At 40.1% G+C, this 15,415-nt stretch overlaps 2 protein-coding genes across 2 annotated transcripts in view; one reads left to right on the top strand and one right to left on the bottom strand.

The window, feature by feature from the left end:
- psmd13 (proteasome 26S subunit, non-ATPase 13) overlaps nt 1-15,415 on the bottom strand; it is a 108,187-nt gene that overhangs the window by 44,812 nt on the left and 47,960 nt on the right. The gene's annotated exons all lie outside the window — the stretch shown is intronic.
- On the top strand, nt 192-15,063 carry cers3a (ceramide synthase 3a). Its single transcript, XM_058629248.1, has 11 exons — nt 192-370; nt 6,641-6,842; nt 7,995-8,112; nt 8,294-8,412; nt 8,516-8,573; nt 8,721-8,771; nt 10,659-10,751; nt 11,548-11,676; nt 12,414-12,520; nt 13,300-13,453; nt 13,598-15,063. Exons 2-11 carry the CDS (start codon nt 6,670-6,672, stop codon nt 13,784-13,786), a joined length of 1,191 nt encoding a protein of 396 aa, XP_058485231.1. The 5' UTR covers nt 192-370; nt 6,641-6,669; the 3' UTR covers nt 13,787-15,063.

The following is a 15,415-nucleotide window of genomic DNA, read 5'->3' on the forward strand; positions in this document are numbered from 1 at the left end:
GTACAAACAAGGTTATTTGATCTCCTCAGGGGAGGGAGAGAGAGCGAGAGAGGGAAAGAGAGAGAGAGGGAGAGAAAGGGAGAGAGAGAGAGAGAAGTAGTTGTGACAAACCATTTTACTTCCTGGAGGGTAAAAAAAAACAACCTTTTCCAGGTAATTGAGGCTGGAATGGGTGTGACTGTGAAGAATGTCAAACAAAGAGAGGTTGGCTGGTCTCGCCTGTCATCGTCGTGGAAGAGAGGGTTTTCCCATCCACCTTCATTTTCCGTAACACACACGCACACACGCACACACACACACAGCTGTGAGTGAGTCTGTGTTGGAACAATTGCGTGTACCTGCTCTACCTGGCTGCACTCACAGTGAAAAGGTAAGACTGAAGCTTTTTCCTGTGACCTTGCACTGAGATTAATGAGTCCTCTGCTTGTTTTCACTTGCTTTAGAGTTAATTTCACTCCCTAAAGCTTTTCATTGGTAAAAAATCACCTGCTGTCTTCCTGCACTTATTGTGCCGCTTTGTTCTGAGGTTGGAAAACTTTGCTCTGAGGCTTTAAAAAAAAGAAAAAGAGTCTGCATTGGGAATAATAACGTCTCTGTTCTCAGAAGATTAACGCCAAAGTATCCCGAGCTTGTTTTCCTCTGCCCACTTGAGACGTAAAAGTTTGAGTTTGGGATTAGTTGTGAGGCTCCAGGATGTTTGACTCGACTGTTGCTATCAGTCTCAGAATCTGCCGGGTTCTGCAGATTCAGCAGCTGTCGCTGCTTTTGTTGACGTGGAATGACAAGTACGTAAACTTGAGGAACGGCTGTCGCTCCAAGCATAAAAAAAACAAAACAAACAACCAGGGAAACGAGTCTTTGACCTTTTTACAGAGGTGACTCACAGGTCACTCATCCAGTAACCTTCAACTTTAACATCATACTGCTTGGTTTAGTTTTGAGTGATTTTCTTTTTATTATATGTTGTTATTGTGCTTCTGTTTGGTTTTCATGAACAGATGTAACAGATGTACAATGTAACATTATTCGTTTGCTGCGTTTTGGTTTTTTTTTGTTGGGTTTTTTGCATTGTCGTGTCTCACGCTGGTTTCATTTACATCGGAAGTCAGAACTGGGAGCGACGTCATCGCAGAGTTCGGAAACACAAATGTATTTCCGGCTAGCCAGCATTAGCAATTCCACTTAGGGCTGCAACGATTATTGAATATTAATCAGTTACTAAATTAACTGGCAAATATTTTGGTAATCAATGAATCGGTTTAAGTTTCTCTGATTTTTTAACTAATTAAATGTGAATATTTCCTGGTTTCTTTGCTCCATATAACAAAAAAAATCATTTTGGTTTGTGGACAAAAACAAGACATTGAGAACATCATAATTTCCAGGTTTGAGAGACATGATCAACATTTTTTTTTTGACGTTTTACGGACCAATCATTAAAATAATCGATAGTTGCAGCCCTAATTCAGGTCAATAACTATGCTTTACAATTTTGCGCACACAAATGGCGTAGCAACATGTCTATGATGAAAAATTAAACCGCATGAGTTGTACGACTGATTTATTGACAAATAAATGCAGCAAAAGTGCGATTAACGGTAAAAACTAGCTGGCAGCCATCTTGGAATCCCATGTCGGATTCAGACCTCGGACATTCCGAGCTCCGACTACTAATGGAACGAGCTATAAGTGTCAACCGAGCATGAAGCGTGATGTCATAAATAAAATTCATAGCCCAATTACTCCTGCATCTATACACTTCCAATTGAGTCCGATTGCCCGTCTTAGTCAGACTAAGGCCATAGCTCGATTTAAACTGTGCATGTAAAGTGATTATATTTGTTCATATTCTGTGTTTTTAGTTTAAAACATGCTAATAAAACTTACATTTAAAACTGCTATGCTGACAGCTTTGCAACGTCTTAAATTACGTAGGAATGCCAAAAATTAAGACGACAAAGAAGAAATTAACGTCAAATTAAAACTGAATATTGTGTGTATAATGCAGCAACGTACGTGAGGGCGGGGACAATAAAGGTTTTTATCTCAAACTGCTGTACGAACAAGAGAATCCACCAATGAAACTTTCCTTCCTCGCGAGATGACTGTAAACTCCAACGTGTTTACAGTCATCTCACTTTACTTCCTCGATGTTGCTGTTGCCTCCAACTCTGTTTTTGACATTAAATAAACAATTTCCTGTGTGTAGCGCGGGTGGGAATGTCACGTGATTTAAACACCAAGCAAGAGTCACGTGGAGCTGACAGACCGTCTGTGAACTCGTGTGACGACAGTTTAACAGCCGTTCGTTTACATCTAAAAAAGTTGCGTACTACAGCTTTAAGCAGCACTACCGTTAACGTTTGTATCACAGCTGCTTGTTCAAACCGCTCACTGTCGATTTTTTGAGTGAAAGTTAACGGAGTTTTGAGCACGGCCTGCAGGCTCGACATGTTTTGTCAAAGCATGGCTGAATGAGCCCCCAGAGGGTTAAAAAAAAAAAAAAATCTTGTATTGTGATAACAAAAGAGGGACACACCTTCACTGAAACACCCACACACTCACTGGGAACATGGGCAATCACTTACTCACTTGAATGTGTTTAAAGCTGCAGTCAGCAGAATCACTGGAAACATTTTTTTAAATTCACGACTGTCAGCATTAACACATTTAAACACGGCTGATCATCGTCATGTGACATTTGCAGCGACAACAAAAAACAAAAAAGGGACTGTGGATCTGTCATTTCATTAGGAAGTGAAATAAGTAAATAAAGCAAGTGAAGCTGCAGCTGCTGTCAGTTTAGAACATTTACATATCAGATTTACGGTGGCTGCAAAGTGCCAAAAGTCTTCTACAAACACTTTTACAAAGCCCGCGACAAGTTTACATTTTGAAAACAAATTTACAAAAGTTTAAACAGTTTTACAAAATGCCAAAAACTTTTCCAAATCTCGGAAGAAAAGCGAGAAGACCCGGGTTCGAGCCCCGGTTGTAACAAGGGCCTTTCTGCATGGAGTTTGCATGTTCTCCCCGTGTGTGCGTGGGTTCTCTCCGGGTTCTCCGGCTTCCTCCCTCAGTCCAAAAACATGCAATGTGGGGATTAGGTAAATTGGACACCCTAAATTGACCATAGGAGTGAGTGTGAGAGTGAATGGTTGTTTGTCTCTATCTGTGTGTGGCCCTGCGATGGACTGGCGAACTGTCCAGGGTGTACCCCGCCTATCGCCCGATGTAGCTGAGATTGGCACAGCACCCCCCGCGACCCTCTGGTGGAGGATAAAGCGGTAGATGATGACTGACTGACAAAATGTGAAACAAATCCTGAACATCCACAACAAAAGGGAAAACTAATATATATATTTGCCAACCACGTTTACAAACCCTGAAACACTACACAAAAGTCCCGTTTTACAAATCTACAAAAATTTAAATAACGTTACAATTCAGAAAACAAATTCAAAAGATGTGAAACACTTACAAAATTGAAACAAAGTTAAAACAATTTAAAATCCTCAGTTCTGACATAAATCAAATGTAACAAACTTGAAGTGATACAATCTCAAGTTTTGCCCATTTGATAGAAAACCCTTCACAGCGTTTTAAGATAAGATAAGATAGCTTTTATTTATCTCACAGTGGAGAGAAAACGGCGTTACAGCAGCTCAACAATAGATAATCAACAAACAAATAAACAATATACAAGTAATACAAGTAGGAAAGAAATTATTTACATATATAAATATAAATATACATATGTAATAAGGTGCAGTTTCTCTCGGTAGTAGTGTAGTGTAGCGCAACGTTAGCGATCTGAAACTATGTAAATAAAAGTGAAAGTTTGCCGTCCGTCACTGAGCAGCTGCCAACTTTCTGTTTTCAGAAGGGAATTCTGTTCATTCCTGCAGAACAAGCGTGACCAGCGACATTTCCTTTAATACAGAAGCTCACAGTCGAAAGAACAACAACAAGTTTTCAACTCAACTCAAGTGTCAAGGTTGAAATGTCCTTCTTTTGACTTTGAGTTTGTTGTTGTTGTATTTTTACACTTCTTTAGATTTGAAATAATCAAATCAATGTAAAAAGTTACTTTCTTTCCAGTCAAGATACATATGGAATTACTTATGTATCATCACTTTTGAGGAATCAAACAAAGATGTTTCTTTGTTTGTGGGCGGGCCTTAGGAAGCTGAGTTTTGGAGTGACAGCTCAATGGAATGACTTCCAAACGGACAGCGACTCCAAGCCTGTGACGACTTCCAGTCCATTGAACTGTTGCTCCAAAAAGTAGCCAATTAGCAGGCAGCTTCCTAAGGCCCGCCCCCAAACAAAAAACCACGGCGCAAAGAACAAGTGTAATTTCAAACAATAAAATACAATATTTAAATCGATATCTTATTTGCTTCATGAAAAGTGTTTGAAAATATTGACACAAATCTAATTCCATAGACTCACTGGTAAATGTATGTTTTACATTAACATGGAGTTAAAAAAAACATGTTGTGAATAAAATGGTATTTATCACAAGCAAATATTGAACTTCTCGATTATGAAGCAGAAAACTTAAAGTCTGTCAATCGCTGCATCACTTTATAATCTGCTCATTCTGTGCACCAAAGTCCATAGAGAAAATCAGGGATTTGACTTCACAGCACTCAGGAGTTGCTGATCCACCGCTGCCTCCATAACTAAGTTCACTTGTGTTATTGTGTGACGTCTGTGTTCGGAATCCTGAGTTCAGATTTATTTAAAAGGACCCAAACTCATAAAATGAGGCAGCAGTAGACCAGCAGCTCCTGTGTCCCCACGAGCTAAAATCGCTGATTTTCTGAATGGACTTTGGTGTAGCGGCGCGTAAGCACAGTTTTCTTCAGTTTTTCAGTCACAAACATTGACCCGAAACCCCAACACTTACAAAACCAAAACGTTTCCTCCCACTAATTTCATCAATAACATTTGTGCACGTTTGTGATTATCCCTGTGACAACTGAGGTCCAAGGGAACCTGCTGCTGGTTGTATGATTTGTTGTCATGGCGGTGAAAGTAGAGCTGCTGCTGCTGGTAGACACAGACGCAATGTGTGGACGTGTAGGACACACAAACACACACACACACACAGGTTTAACCAGTTCACGCCTAGCCACAATTAACCTCTTAGCCCTAACCTTTAACCAGGGCCTGAGAGAAATGAGGTTCTGCCTCCTTAGGACCAGGTTGTGGTCTCCATGAGGACACAGATTCGACTTCACACAGCTCTTCTTCTTATAAGGACTCATTGACCTCCATTCAGTTTGACAGCATGATACATATAAGTGCCTTAACCTTAACCAGTTAATTTTTAACCCTAACCTAAACCTTAACTTAAATAGTTTGTGAGAAAAATTAGGTTCTGGACTCATTAGGAGCAGGTTTCGGTCTCCGGTCCTGACAAGGTCAGTGTTTATGTCAAGTCCTTAAGAAGCAACAAATATAACAACACACACACACATTCTTGTACAGAGGCTTAGTAAGGACACTCATAGACATGATACAGTCCTGGTCTAACCCTTAACCTTAACCTAACCCAAAATAAACTATTCTTAACCACGAAAAGCACATTTAAATATGTGAGGACCAGAAAAAATGTCCTCACTTTCATAAAATGTCCTGTTTTTTTTGGTCCTCACAAAGATATACATGCAAGTAAATGCACACAATCACATAAATTCAACATTAACTTACTTTACACTATAATGTTTGGCTGCAACCCTGCTTTTCATTTTGTCTTTTCCCTTTCTCTCTTTGTCTCTGTCTGTTTCTCTGAGAAACAGACAGACAAAGAGAGAGAGAGAGAGAGACGGGGGGATGTTATTAAATAAGGCGTGGGCGCTGATCTTCAAAATAAGGGAGGGATCGCTGGGTCAATATTTGCTGTACAGCTCATTGTGAAGAGCACAGTATGTGTGACACGTGTGACTCGGCTGAATCATAGAAGTTCACGAGTGAACTTTGGACCTGTCGCTGCACAGACCTAATAATTACTCTATATGTCACCGCCTAATTATTTATCATTAACTTGGAGGGGAATTGGAACTGGATGAGTCATGTGCACTCCCTAAAGATTAAAAAACAAAAGGTTTCACAACATAAACTGTCTGTGAGGGCATGAAAAGATTAAGGCCTTTGTTTAAAGTGTGGATTTTACTCTCATACAGAAGAGTATTAGTGCCCTTAAGGTCAGAATTCTGAGAATTCAAGATTAAAGTCAGAGTTCTGAGGGGAAAAAAAACAGAATTCTGAAATTAGAGTCAGAATTGAAGATTAAAGTCAGAATTCTGAGGCAAAGTCAGAATTTTGAGATTAAAGTCAGAATTCAAGATTAAAGTCAAAGTTCTGAGAAAAAAGTCCGAATTTTGAGGGAAATTTTTTTTGAGATTAGAATCAAAATTCTAAATTGGAAGTCTGAGATTAAAGGGAGAATCCTGACTTTCAGAATTTATGCAGTTTTATTTTATCCATGTTTTTACTTTCTTTAAAATGAATAAAAAAGCTGTTTACACGTGGCCCTAACACTCCTATTCTTAATGTAAACATAAACAATCCATGCCATACTGTACACCACGTGAACCACGTCTTAACTTGTCCGTCGCTGTGTGCCCAGGACCTGGTTGACCGTGTCCAGGTGCAGTGATGTTTCACACACTGTACGAGTGGTTCTGGTGGGACAGAATCTGGCTGCCAGTCAACCTGACCTGGGCCGACCTGGTGGACAAAGACGGCCGGGTCTACGCCAAAGCCTCGGATCTCTACGTCACCGTCCCGTACGCGTTCGCCTTCTTGTTCGTCAGATTCCTGTTTGAAAGGTAAGATCCACACTTGGTGCTCGTGCGCCCCCATGTGGTTATACAGTATATGACACAGTGAAAAACTGCAGTAAAATCCAGAGTGATGATCGTGTGAGACGTTTATCTATGAACACACACACACTCACACACACACACACTGTGGTTTGTTGTGACATCGATTTACTGACTTGATCTGTTTGACTTTGTTAAAGCGACGCCCAGTTTGTATAACGATATGTTTACATTTCCCACTTAATTACTAAACAGCAAATATGGTATTATGACTTGTATAATAAAAGGATTACTCTTCTTTTTCCACTTTACAGTTCCAGACCAAGGTTATAATAGTTATGGATTTTCCGTTAGTGTTAGTTTTTATTTCATGAAGACTTTTTGTTTTTAAAATGAGTTTGTTTTAATTTGTTTTTAGAGAGGGCTTGCTAGTTTTGATTAGTTTAAGTTTTTTGTAAATGTTTAGTTTTGTATTCGTTAGATTTTTGTGATATGAGTATAGGAGTATAGATAGGAGTATTTGCCAGGTGCAAGATTCAAAAAGGTCATAATAAGGTTTGTGTCTTAAAAACCCAACAACCCAAAGATTTTCTCTATGGAGTTTGGTGCATAAAGTCAACTTTGAAACTTCTCTGTTGTAACTACATGCTGCTACACTTTCTTCTTGATTTCCACTGAATTGTGAGATTGGAGTCACAATTCTGATAAAAAAAAGGGTCAGAATTCTAAATTACAATTCTGAGATTAGAGTTAGAATTCAAGATTAAAGTCATATTTTCTGAGGAATAAGTTAGAATTATGAAAAAAAGTCAGAATTCTGAGGTTAAAGTCAGAATTCAGAGATTAAAGTTAGAATTCAAGATTACAGTCAGAGTTCAGAGAAAGAAGTCAGAATTCTGAGAAAAAGTCAGAATTCTGAGATTAGAGTCAGAATTATAATCAGAATTCTGAGATAAAGAAGTCCGAATTCTAACCCTAACTCTCAGAGGGTTTGATAGTTTTTATCAGTTTTAGTTTTTTGTAAATGCTTAGTTTTATTTTCGTTTTAATTAGTTTCAGTCCTAGTTTTTTGTATTGTGGAGTTTTTGCCAGGTGCAACATTCAAAAAGGTGATGTCGTAGTAAGTCTTAAACCGTGTGCGTATCCACTGTGTTGCAGCTGGATAGCAACGCCGCTCGCTCACTGTGCTGGAATCAGGCAGAAGGTTCACCTGAAAGCACAGGACAACCACATCCTGGAGCTGCATTACACCACTCAGAGTAGAAATCCTGCTCAGGTAAAACCTTTTGTGTTTTTGTGATGGAACAGTTTATCAATGGAAACATTAATAAAATGGCTACGGAGACATTTTTCAGTATTTTGACATATATAAATAAACTTAAAAAGAGAAAAATAACAGACATTTACTCCTTGTTAATTTTACTTCTTGTACATTTGTGTTGTTCACGCACCTCCAGCCAGACATTGATGGACTTTCTAAGAAGAGCAGTTTGTCGGTGAGACAAGTCGAGCGCTGGTTCAGGAGAAGACGCACTCAGGACCTTCCTGGAGTCCTGAAGAAGTTCAGAGAGGCCTGGTCAGTACTTTCACTGTTTATTATTATAATAAAAATAAAAGCTTTACATCAACGAGTCACCATGAGTCACCATGTGTTCATGTCACTCCTCTGCGTCCTACAGTTGGAGGTGTGTCTTCTATCTGTTTGCGTTCATCGGGGGAATAGTAGCTCTCTATGATGTGAGTATCTGCGTCAGTCCATCCGAATGTAAAACATTCACCAATAAATCAACTCAGTGGTTGTAGAACTACTTTATAACTTATATAAAAGCTTTATCGTTCCATATTTACATGTTATAAACCAAATTTGCCTCCATGTTTCTACAGAAAGAATGGTTTTATGACACTCAGGAAGTATGGACGGGCTTCCCAAAGCAGGTTTGTTACACCTCTTTTCATCACAATTGTTGTATTTTGAGCTCCTGTGTTCCCCTGTGGAAAATTCAGAAGACAAATGTAAAAAATAATAATTAATAAATAGTATAATACATGTATACATGGTATAAATAGGAGGTTAAAAGGTACTACTTGAGTATTAAAACTACTCAAATGTTTTGATGCTTCATATGTTGCCATGTGAATGGAATTTCATGTTCAAGTTCTTGTGTTACCTGATTCTTTAATATTTAGATTATTATGCTGGTAATTATTGTGAGTGTGAAAGAGATTCACATTTATGTTTGTTTATTTTCTGAGCCAATGAGTAGCGAGTTGGAGGTCATGTGTCAGACAGAGGAAGCGATCGAGGGAGATAGGGAGAACTTCGACGTGACACAGCTAACGGGAGCTAGCTGCGGTGTTAGTTTACTTCAATCTGTTCGTGGAAATACGTAACCCACATTATTTCCTTAAGTTGTCTACTACATTATCTTAGCGCACAAAATGTGAACTCTACATGTTCAACGGAGGGACTGTTGTGAACAATTTCATCCGACTGTTAGCCACCTGCGTTAGCCTAGCTCTACGTGAGCAAGAAGCTAGCACTCTGGGACCCTATGGAAAGTGTGTGAGCCGACACGGGGATTGCGACTTATGGCACGGCACGGTTTAGGTTGGTTTTCCACTACATGCTACTTAATGCTGCATAAAACTGCCGTTTTACATGCGACACACACACACTCTAACTAGTAACTTGTAAAGCAGTTGTTTTCAGTGTAAATAAATAATTAGAATCAGTTAATTACAAATATTTGTTCAGTACTTCCTCCATGACCGGAGCACAGACCGTCTGACAAAGTCAACTGAAGTGAACTGAAATACAGCGGCAGGGTTCGCCGGTTGCGATCAGCAGTGATGTTGCTAAATACACCAGACTCCTCTGTTAAATATTGAGATTTTTTAGACATTTCCCTGGTAATCGTTGGAGGTTAACCCACGTTTTTAGGATTGTAATGTTTTTTTAACTGATTTAAAGTTCGGCGTTGTTCGGCTTGATTATTGTGTTTGACGCGAGTTGCCAACAGTCTGAACTTGGTATTTATTAATATATTGCCGGCTATAGGGCTTAGGTTTTATTTTAATTGAATGTGTTTTAAAGGAACCGTTATTTGAGTTGGAATTCAACACTTGAAGTGTGTTTTTTATTTGTTGTTGGTTAATCCAATAAGATGTTTGGAACCCAAGTGAACAACATTGATTTTCTTTTGACCATTTACAACTGAAGAACACTGATTTGATTATTTCACTGTCTGCGGTTTACAAAGCAATATGTTTGACTTCTAATGTCTGTCAAAAGGTGGATTTATTTTTTTCTGGGAGCCTTTTGTTAAGTTGAACTTTTCTTGTTTCCCCACTGGCAGCCATGTCTTCAGCCAAGGCAAGCTTCTGGTTCCAGTACACTTCAGAAAACCTGAACTATTCCTTTAAAATTTAATTGGTTAAGGGTTAAAATCATTTATCAAGTCTTGTCTAAATACATACACTATATTATAACTACAATATATTGCTTGAATTGACCCAGAAGCAGGCAGGAATACAAATGTAGTCCATGTTTTTGCTGGAGTTCTGTGAGAAATGGGTCTTCAGTGCAAACACTATGATGTCATTCAGCCTGAGAACATCTGAGCTTCATTATCAGGTTTTAGGTGGCTTTGAAAAATGAAGTGAGGGTGAACAACAGAGTCTTCTGCAGTTCCTTCCTTCAAGCTAATGGGTTCAGGGACAAAGATCACCGCCCTGAGGGACAGACCGTCTCGCTTTGGGACCGAGCTTCACTGTAGCCTCATGTTTCACATTGTCCATGTCTTTCTGTCTCTCTGTCTGCAGTCCATGCTGGAGTCTCAGTACTGGTATTATATCCTGGAGATGAGCTTCTACGCCTCCCTTCTCTTCAGTATTACCTTTGATGTCAAGAGAAAGGTGAGTCGCTGTGGTTTTGACGCCGGAACTTTGACTAGTTTTTTGGCTTGATGAAAAATTTGAATCAAGTGACAGACGTCACTTCAGACGGCCGTCCAACTTCCTGCCTTCACACCAAATAACAAAGTGTTTTTTTCAAATCATGTTACTCTGCGGCGATGGCAGCTGGATCTTTTGTGTTAACACACTTGTGTCTGATGCGCAACGTACAAAAATCGTCCTCCGTTTTGTACAACAGCAGGGCGTGGAAAGAATCACGACTTTGCCACGGGCGACTTTCTCAAATCTAGCAACTAAAGCATGTATATCGTCTGGCACCACTGACGCAATCATCGTGGCATTGTGCTAAACATCTCCATCCTGTGGTGCACTCACACTAAACACACAAAAATGTTAAGTCACATGAAGATTATTGAGTGAGCACAGCTGGTAAATACTCACCTGGGGCTAAAGAACACACTAGTGCCTGCTCTACGCCCAAGCCCAATCCTGGCAATAGGTGGTGGAGCCCAAGCCCGGCCCAGCCCCACAGGTTTTCAGAATTCAAACCTCCCATCACAACATGGAGGCTGTTAATGTTGGGGGTAAATTAGGGGGTTTTAGCGTGGTATTAAGTTGTATTCATTATATGTTTGTTTAAAGGATTGAGTTAAATTGCTATATCTGCTCCTGGTCATGTGACAATTCCTGCATAAGATACGTTTATAAAAGTCTTTTAAAGTGAAACTGTGGCCTCTAAGTGGACCTGCCGAGTCTTCTCCATGTTTGACGACAACTGTGATTTAATTTTTTTCAGGACTTTAAGGAGCAAATCGTCCACCACTTAGCGACGCTGGTCCTCTTGTCGTTTTCCTGGTGTGTGAACTACATACGGATCGGAACGCTGGTCATGCTCGTCCACGACGCCTCTGATATTTTACTGGAGGTCAGTTATAAAACACGCACACACGGTCACCTGATACTGAAACATGTAAACCTCAGATTCAATGCTGTGTCAAATCCATAGAACCACTATTTACCTCTGTTAAAAGACAGTAGATGTGGTAGCAGTAGGCATACTTAAAGGGATAGTTCACGTTTTTTAAGTATGCAGTACTGGCACACAGTCAGCACTGTCTGCAACCAGCAAAAGTGAGGCGTGGGCGGGAAAACTGATTATAACCACATAAGCAAAAGTCTCACCTATTAAAATCTATACCTGCTGAAGTCTAGGATATCTTAAGAATATGTTCACTGCTTTATCTTACTGTTAGATGGCCCTTTTCAACTGTACAGTGAAGTTTGTGTCACTTTATAAACCGTTCACTCCCCCCACACCAAAGTCCATAGAGAAAATCATTGATTTTACATCACAGCACACAGGAGTTGTTGATCCACTGCTGCCTCTATCAGTGAGTTCAAATGCATTATCTTTGAACTTCAGCGTTGGAAAACCTTTGTTCACATTTACCTCAGTGACACAGACTGACCATCGTAGACCAGCGGACGCTGTGTCTCTGTGAGCTAAAAACTCAATGGTTTTTTCAATGGGATTTGGTGCGGGAGAGGGAACAGTTTACAAACTCAATTTCCCAGCAGGACAAGGCTGTTAAACAGAGAGATAGTGATTTACTGGTGTCAGCTCAAACCGTTAAAACGTTGCCTTTTCTCTTTTTATTTCAGTCTGCCAAATTATTCAACTACGCCAAGTGGGAGAAAACAAGCCACTGTATTTTTGTTGTGTTTGCCATAGTGTTTATGGTGACTCGACTGATCATCTTTCCATTCTGGTAAGCTCATAAATGCTTAGTGAATGTAGAAATGTTTTGTAGAATAGATTGTAAATTCCATTTGTCAACACACACACACACACAAACAGTTTATTGCCTAGCCCAGCTTTAATTGTGGTTTTAAACATCTTTATGGACATAAATCTACAAAAAGCAGAAGTAAACAGGTCAAATATGTCAAATTTAACATGAATATAATATAATATATATGCAAAGACATATGAGCCTTTAATGATGGAATCGTATACGATCTTTCCTGGAGTCACTTATATCAGTGGCTGACGTGGTCGTCAGTATTGTAGATTATTGTGGTAAAAAACAACCCGGGAAAACAATGCAGCTTTGACTGAAATGTTGCCGAGCACAGCAGGATTCTTCTGGGACTCACTGCCACTGAGGTTTTATTACTCCAACACTGGTGGCATTTAGGAGAGAGAGAGAGAAAAAACCATTATCATTCATTAGGCTAAAGTCAGTCGACTCTTAATCCAATAATAACATTCATGCACAGTTTGCAGCCTGTAATTTGTGTTGACAGTGAACTTATTGTTTGTGTTATGTTCCTCCTGATTCATGCGAGGATGAACGAGTCTGCGAGGGTTAAGAGGGAGACACTCTGTCGTTACGGCGACAAAGCAGGGGCGTCGCAGGGGATTGTGAGGGTAGAAGGGACCCGCAGGGGCTTACCTCTCATCGTGAAAGAACATCATAAGAGGATACAACATCATTTACACTCATAAAGCAAACATCCTGATGTACTGTGTTTTCTTGTGTTTCAGGCTCATCCACTGTACCTGGGTTTACCCTGTTCTCCACTACCCCGCCTTCTTTGGTTACTACTTCTTCAACGTGATGCTGGTGATCCTCCTGTGTCTGCACTCGTTCTGGGCCTACCTCATCCTCCGCATGATCAGGAAGTTCCTGTTTGGCAACGTAAGTCTGCACAGAACTGATCACCTAATAAATAAATACATAAATAAATATGGATAAACCCTGTCTCACAAAAATGATGTGACCTTATTCACTCAAAGTTAAGAAGAAATTAGAATTTATTTAATTGCATCTCTTATGTCACAGCTGATCCGAGATGAAAGAAGTGAGAACGAAGAGGAGGAAGACGAGGACAACAGCAGCACGACGGACGACGAAGGTCAGCACAAGCTCAGCAACGGACACGCGGTCGACAAGAAGAAGGAGGAGAAGAACGGCTGCTTCGGCCGCCTGTCTCCACCAGAGGACATCAGCCGCTCCAAGACTGTGTACTGACCACTTTGATCAGTGGAGGACGTGAGAAACGGAACAATGTTCAGTGAGTTTTTATGCAACACAGGCGGAAAAATAAACAAAACATGTGACCCATTCCCTCAGATACTCACAGACACGGCCCAACTCGAGTAATCCTGCTGACTTTGAGCTGTGCACACGCACTTTTAAACGTTTCCGGCTGCAAGTCAGTGGCAGCACTTCACTCGGCTGCCCCGCAAGTCAAAAGAAAACCAGTGAACCAAACAAGCAAACCAAACACAGGCCCCAGTGTGTGCTCATCCTCCTCCTCACACCTCATTTGCTCCACTTTGTTTGTGAAGTGCAGAGTCTTTGCCTCCAGCTGCTTCACCTCACCCTTTCATCCGGCTTTTATGTCCTCCCTCTGAAGGATTGTACCACTTATTCATGGTCGCAGGGAGACGAATGGCACAGAGGACCCGTCTCCATGCAGGTCTTTCACCACTTCCATTAAAAGTATTGCTAATGGAGTTTTTCCACTTGGGAGTTCTAGCACGACTCGACTAGACTCTACTCCGTTTGGTATCAGTCACGTACATGTTTGTGGTTTTATGCACCGCAGAAAACGGCAGTCAGTTGTTTTCCATGTAACTGAATCCACAGTCACTGAACTAAAATACAGCTGAACGGGTCTCACGATCGCCTGTCGCTAAATACACCAGACTCCTCTGTTAAATATTGAGATTTTAGACATTTCCTTTGCTAATTGTTGGAGATTAACGCATGTTTTCACGGTTTTTAAATCTTTTTAACTGATTGTAGCGACCTCCAGTCTCATATGAAGTACCTAAAAGGTGATACTTAAGTAAATGTGCAAGTATCTTACCAGAAAATGACTTTGGTAGAAGTTAAACGCAAGTGACACTACATGCCTGGGGCTAATACTAGCTAGCTAGCTAACGTTGTAGTAACTAGCTAACCGACAGTGCCCCCAATGTTTTCTATTTACTTTAAAAAGCCCAGGTTTAGTGTATATTTGTACGGCAGGAATGTGCTGAATCAGCATTCAGTCAAATGACTCGGCATTAATGTGTGTGAACATGCTAGTTTCTTCTTTTCTGTTAGCGTAGCCATTAGCCGTAAATGTTTTAAGGTGACCTGACTTTTTATAACTTGGGGCAGTGCTCAGGTTTTTTTTTATCTTTAATAATTATTTTCATTAATCAGATCGAATTGAAGGATCGATTGAGGGACTGAAGTAAAATATTATCACTGAGCTGCATGTTGTTGTTTTATTATTAAAATTAACACACAGGTGACGTCGAGAATGGCTCTTTTTTTTTTAGTGGGTTCACAAATCACGGGTATAAATGTTAATTTTAGAGTGAAAGAGTTTTTATTTTCAGAGATTTTCAGGAAGTATGACTTCCTCACTCACTTCAATCCTCCATTTTTGGCGCAACATCCGTGCGTTGGAAGAATCCCGGCTCCAGTTAGCTTTCGCAAACATTGCAAACAAAATGTGTATTGGCATCTGTGAGTTATCTGAAGCCATGGTTCTAAAACTGTGGTACATGAGCTTCCTCTGGTGGTACTTGGAGGACCAGAGTGTGTAGAAAATGAAACAAATAGCCCCAATTTCACTAGTCCAGTGTGTGAAGTATATGTGAG

Source organism: Solea solea, chromosome 5 (genome assembly GCF_958295425.1).
Source record: "Solea solea chromosome 5, fSolSol10.1, whole genome shotgun sequence".
Classification (NCBI taxonomy): domain Eukaryota; kingdom Metazoa; phylum Chordata; class Actinopteri; order Pleuronectiformes; family Soleidae; genus Solea; species Solea solea.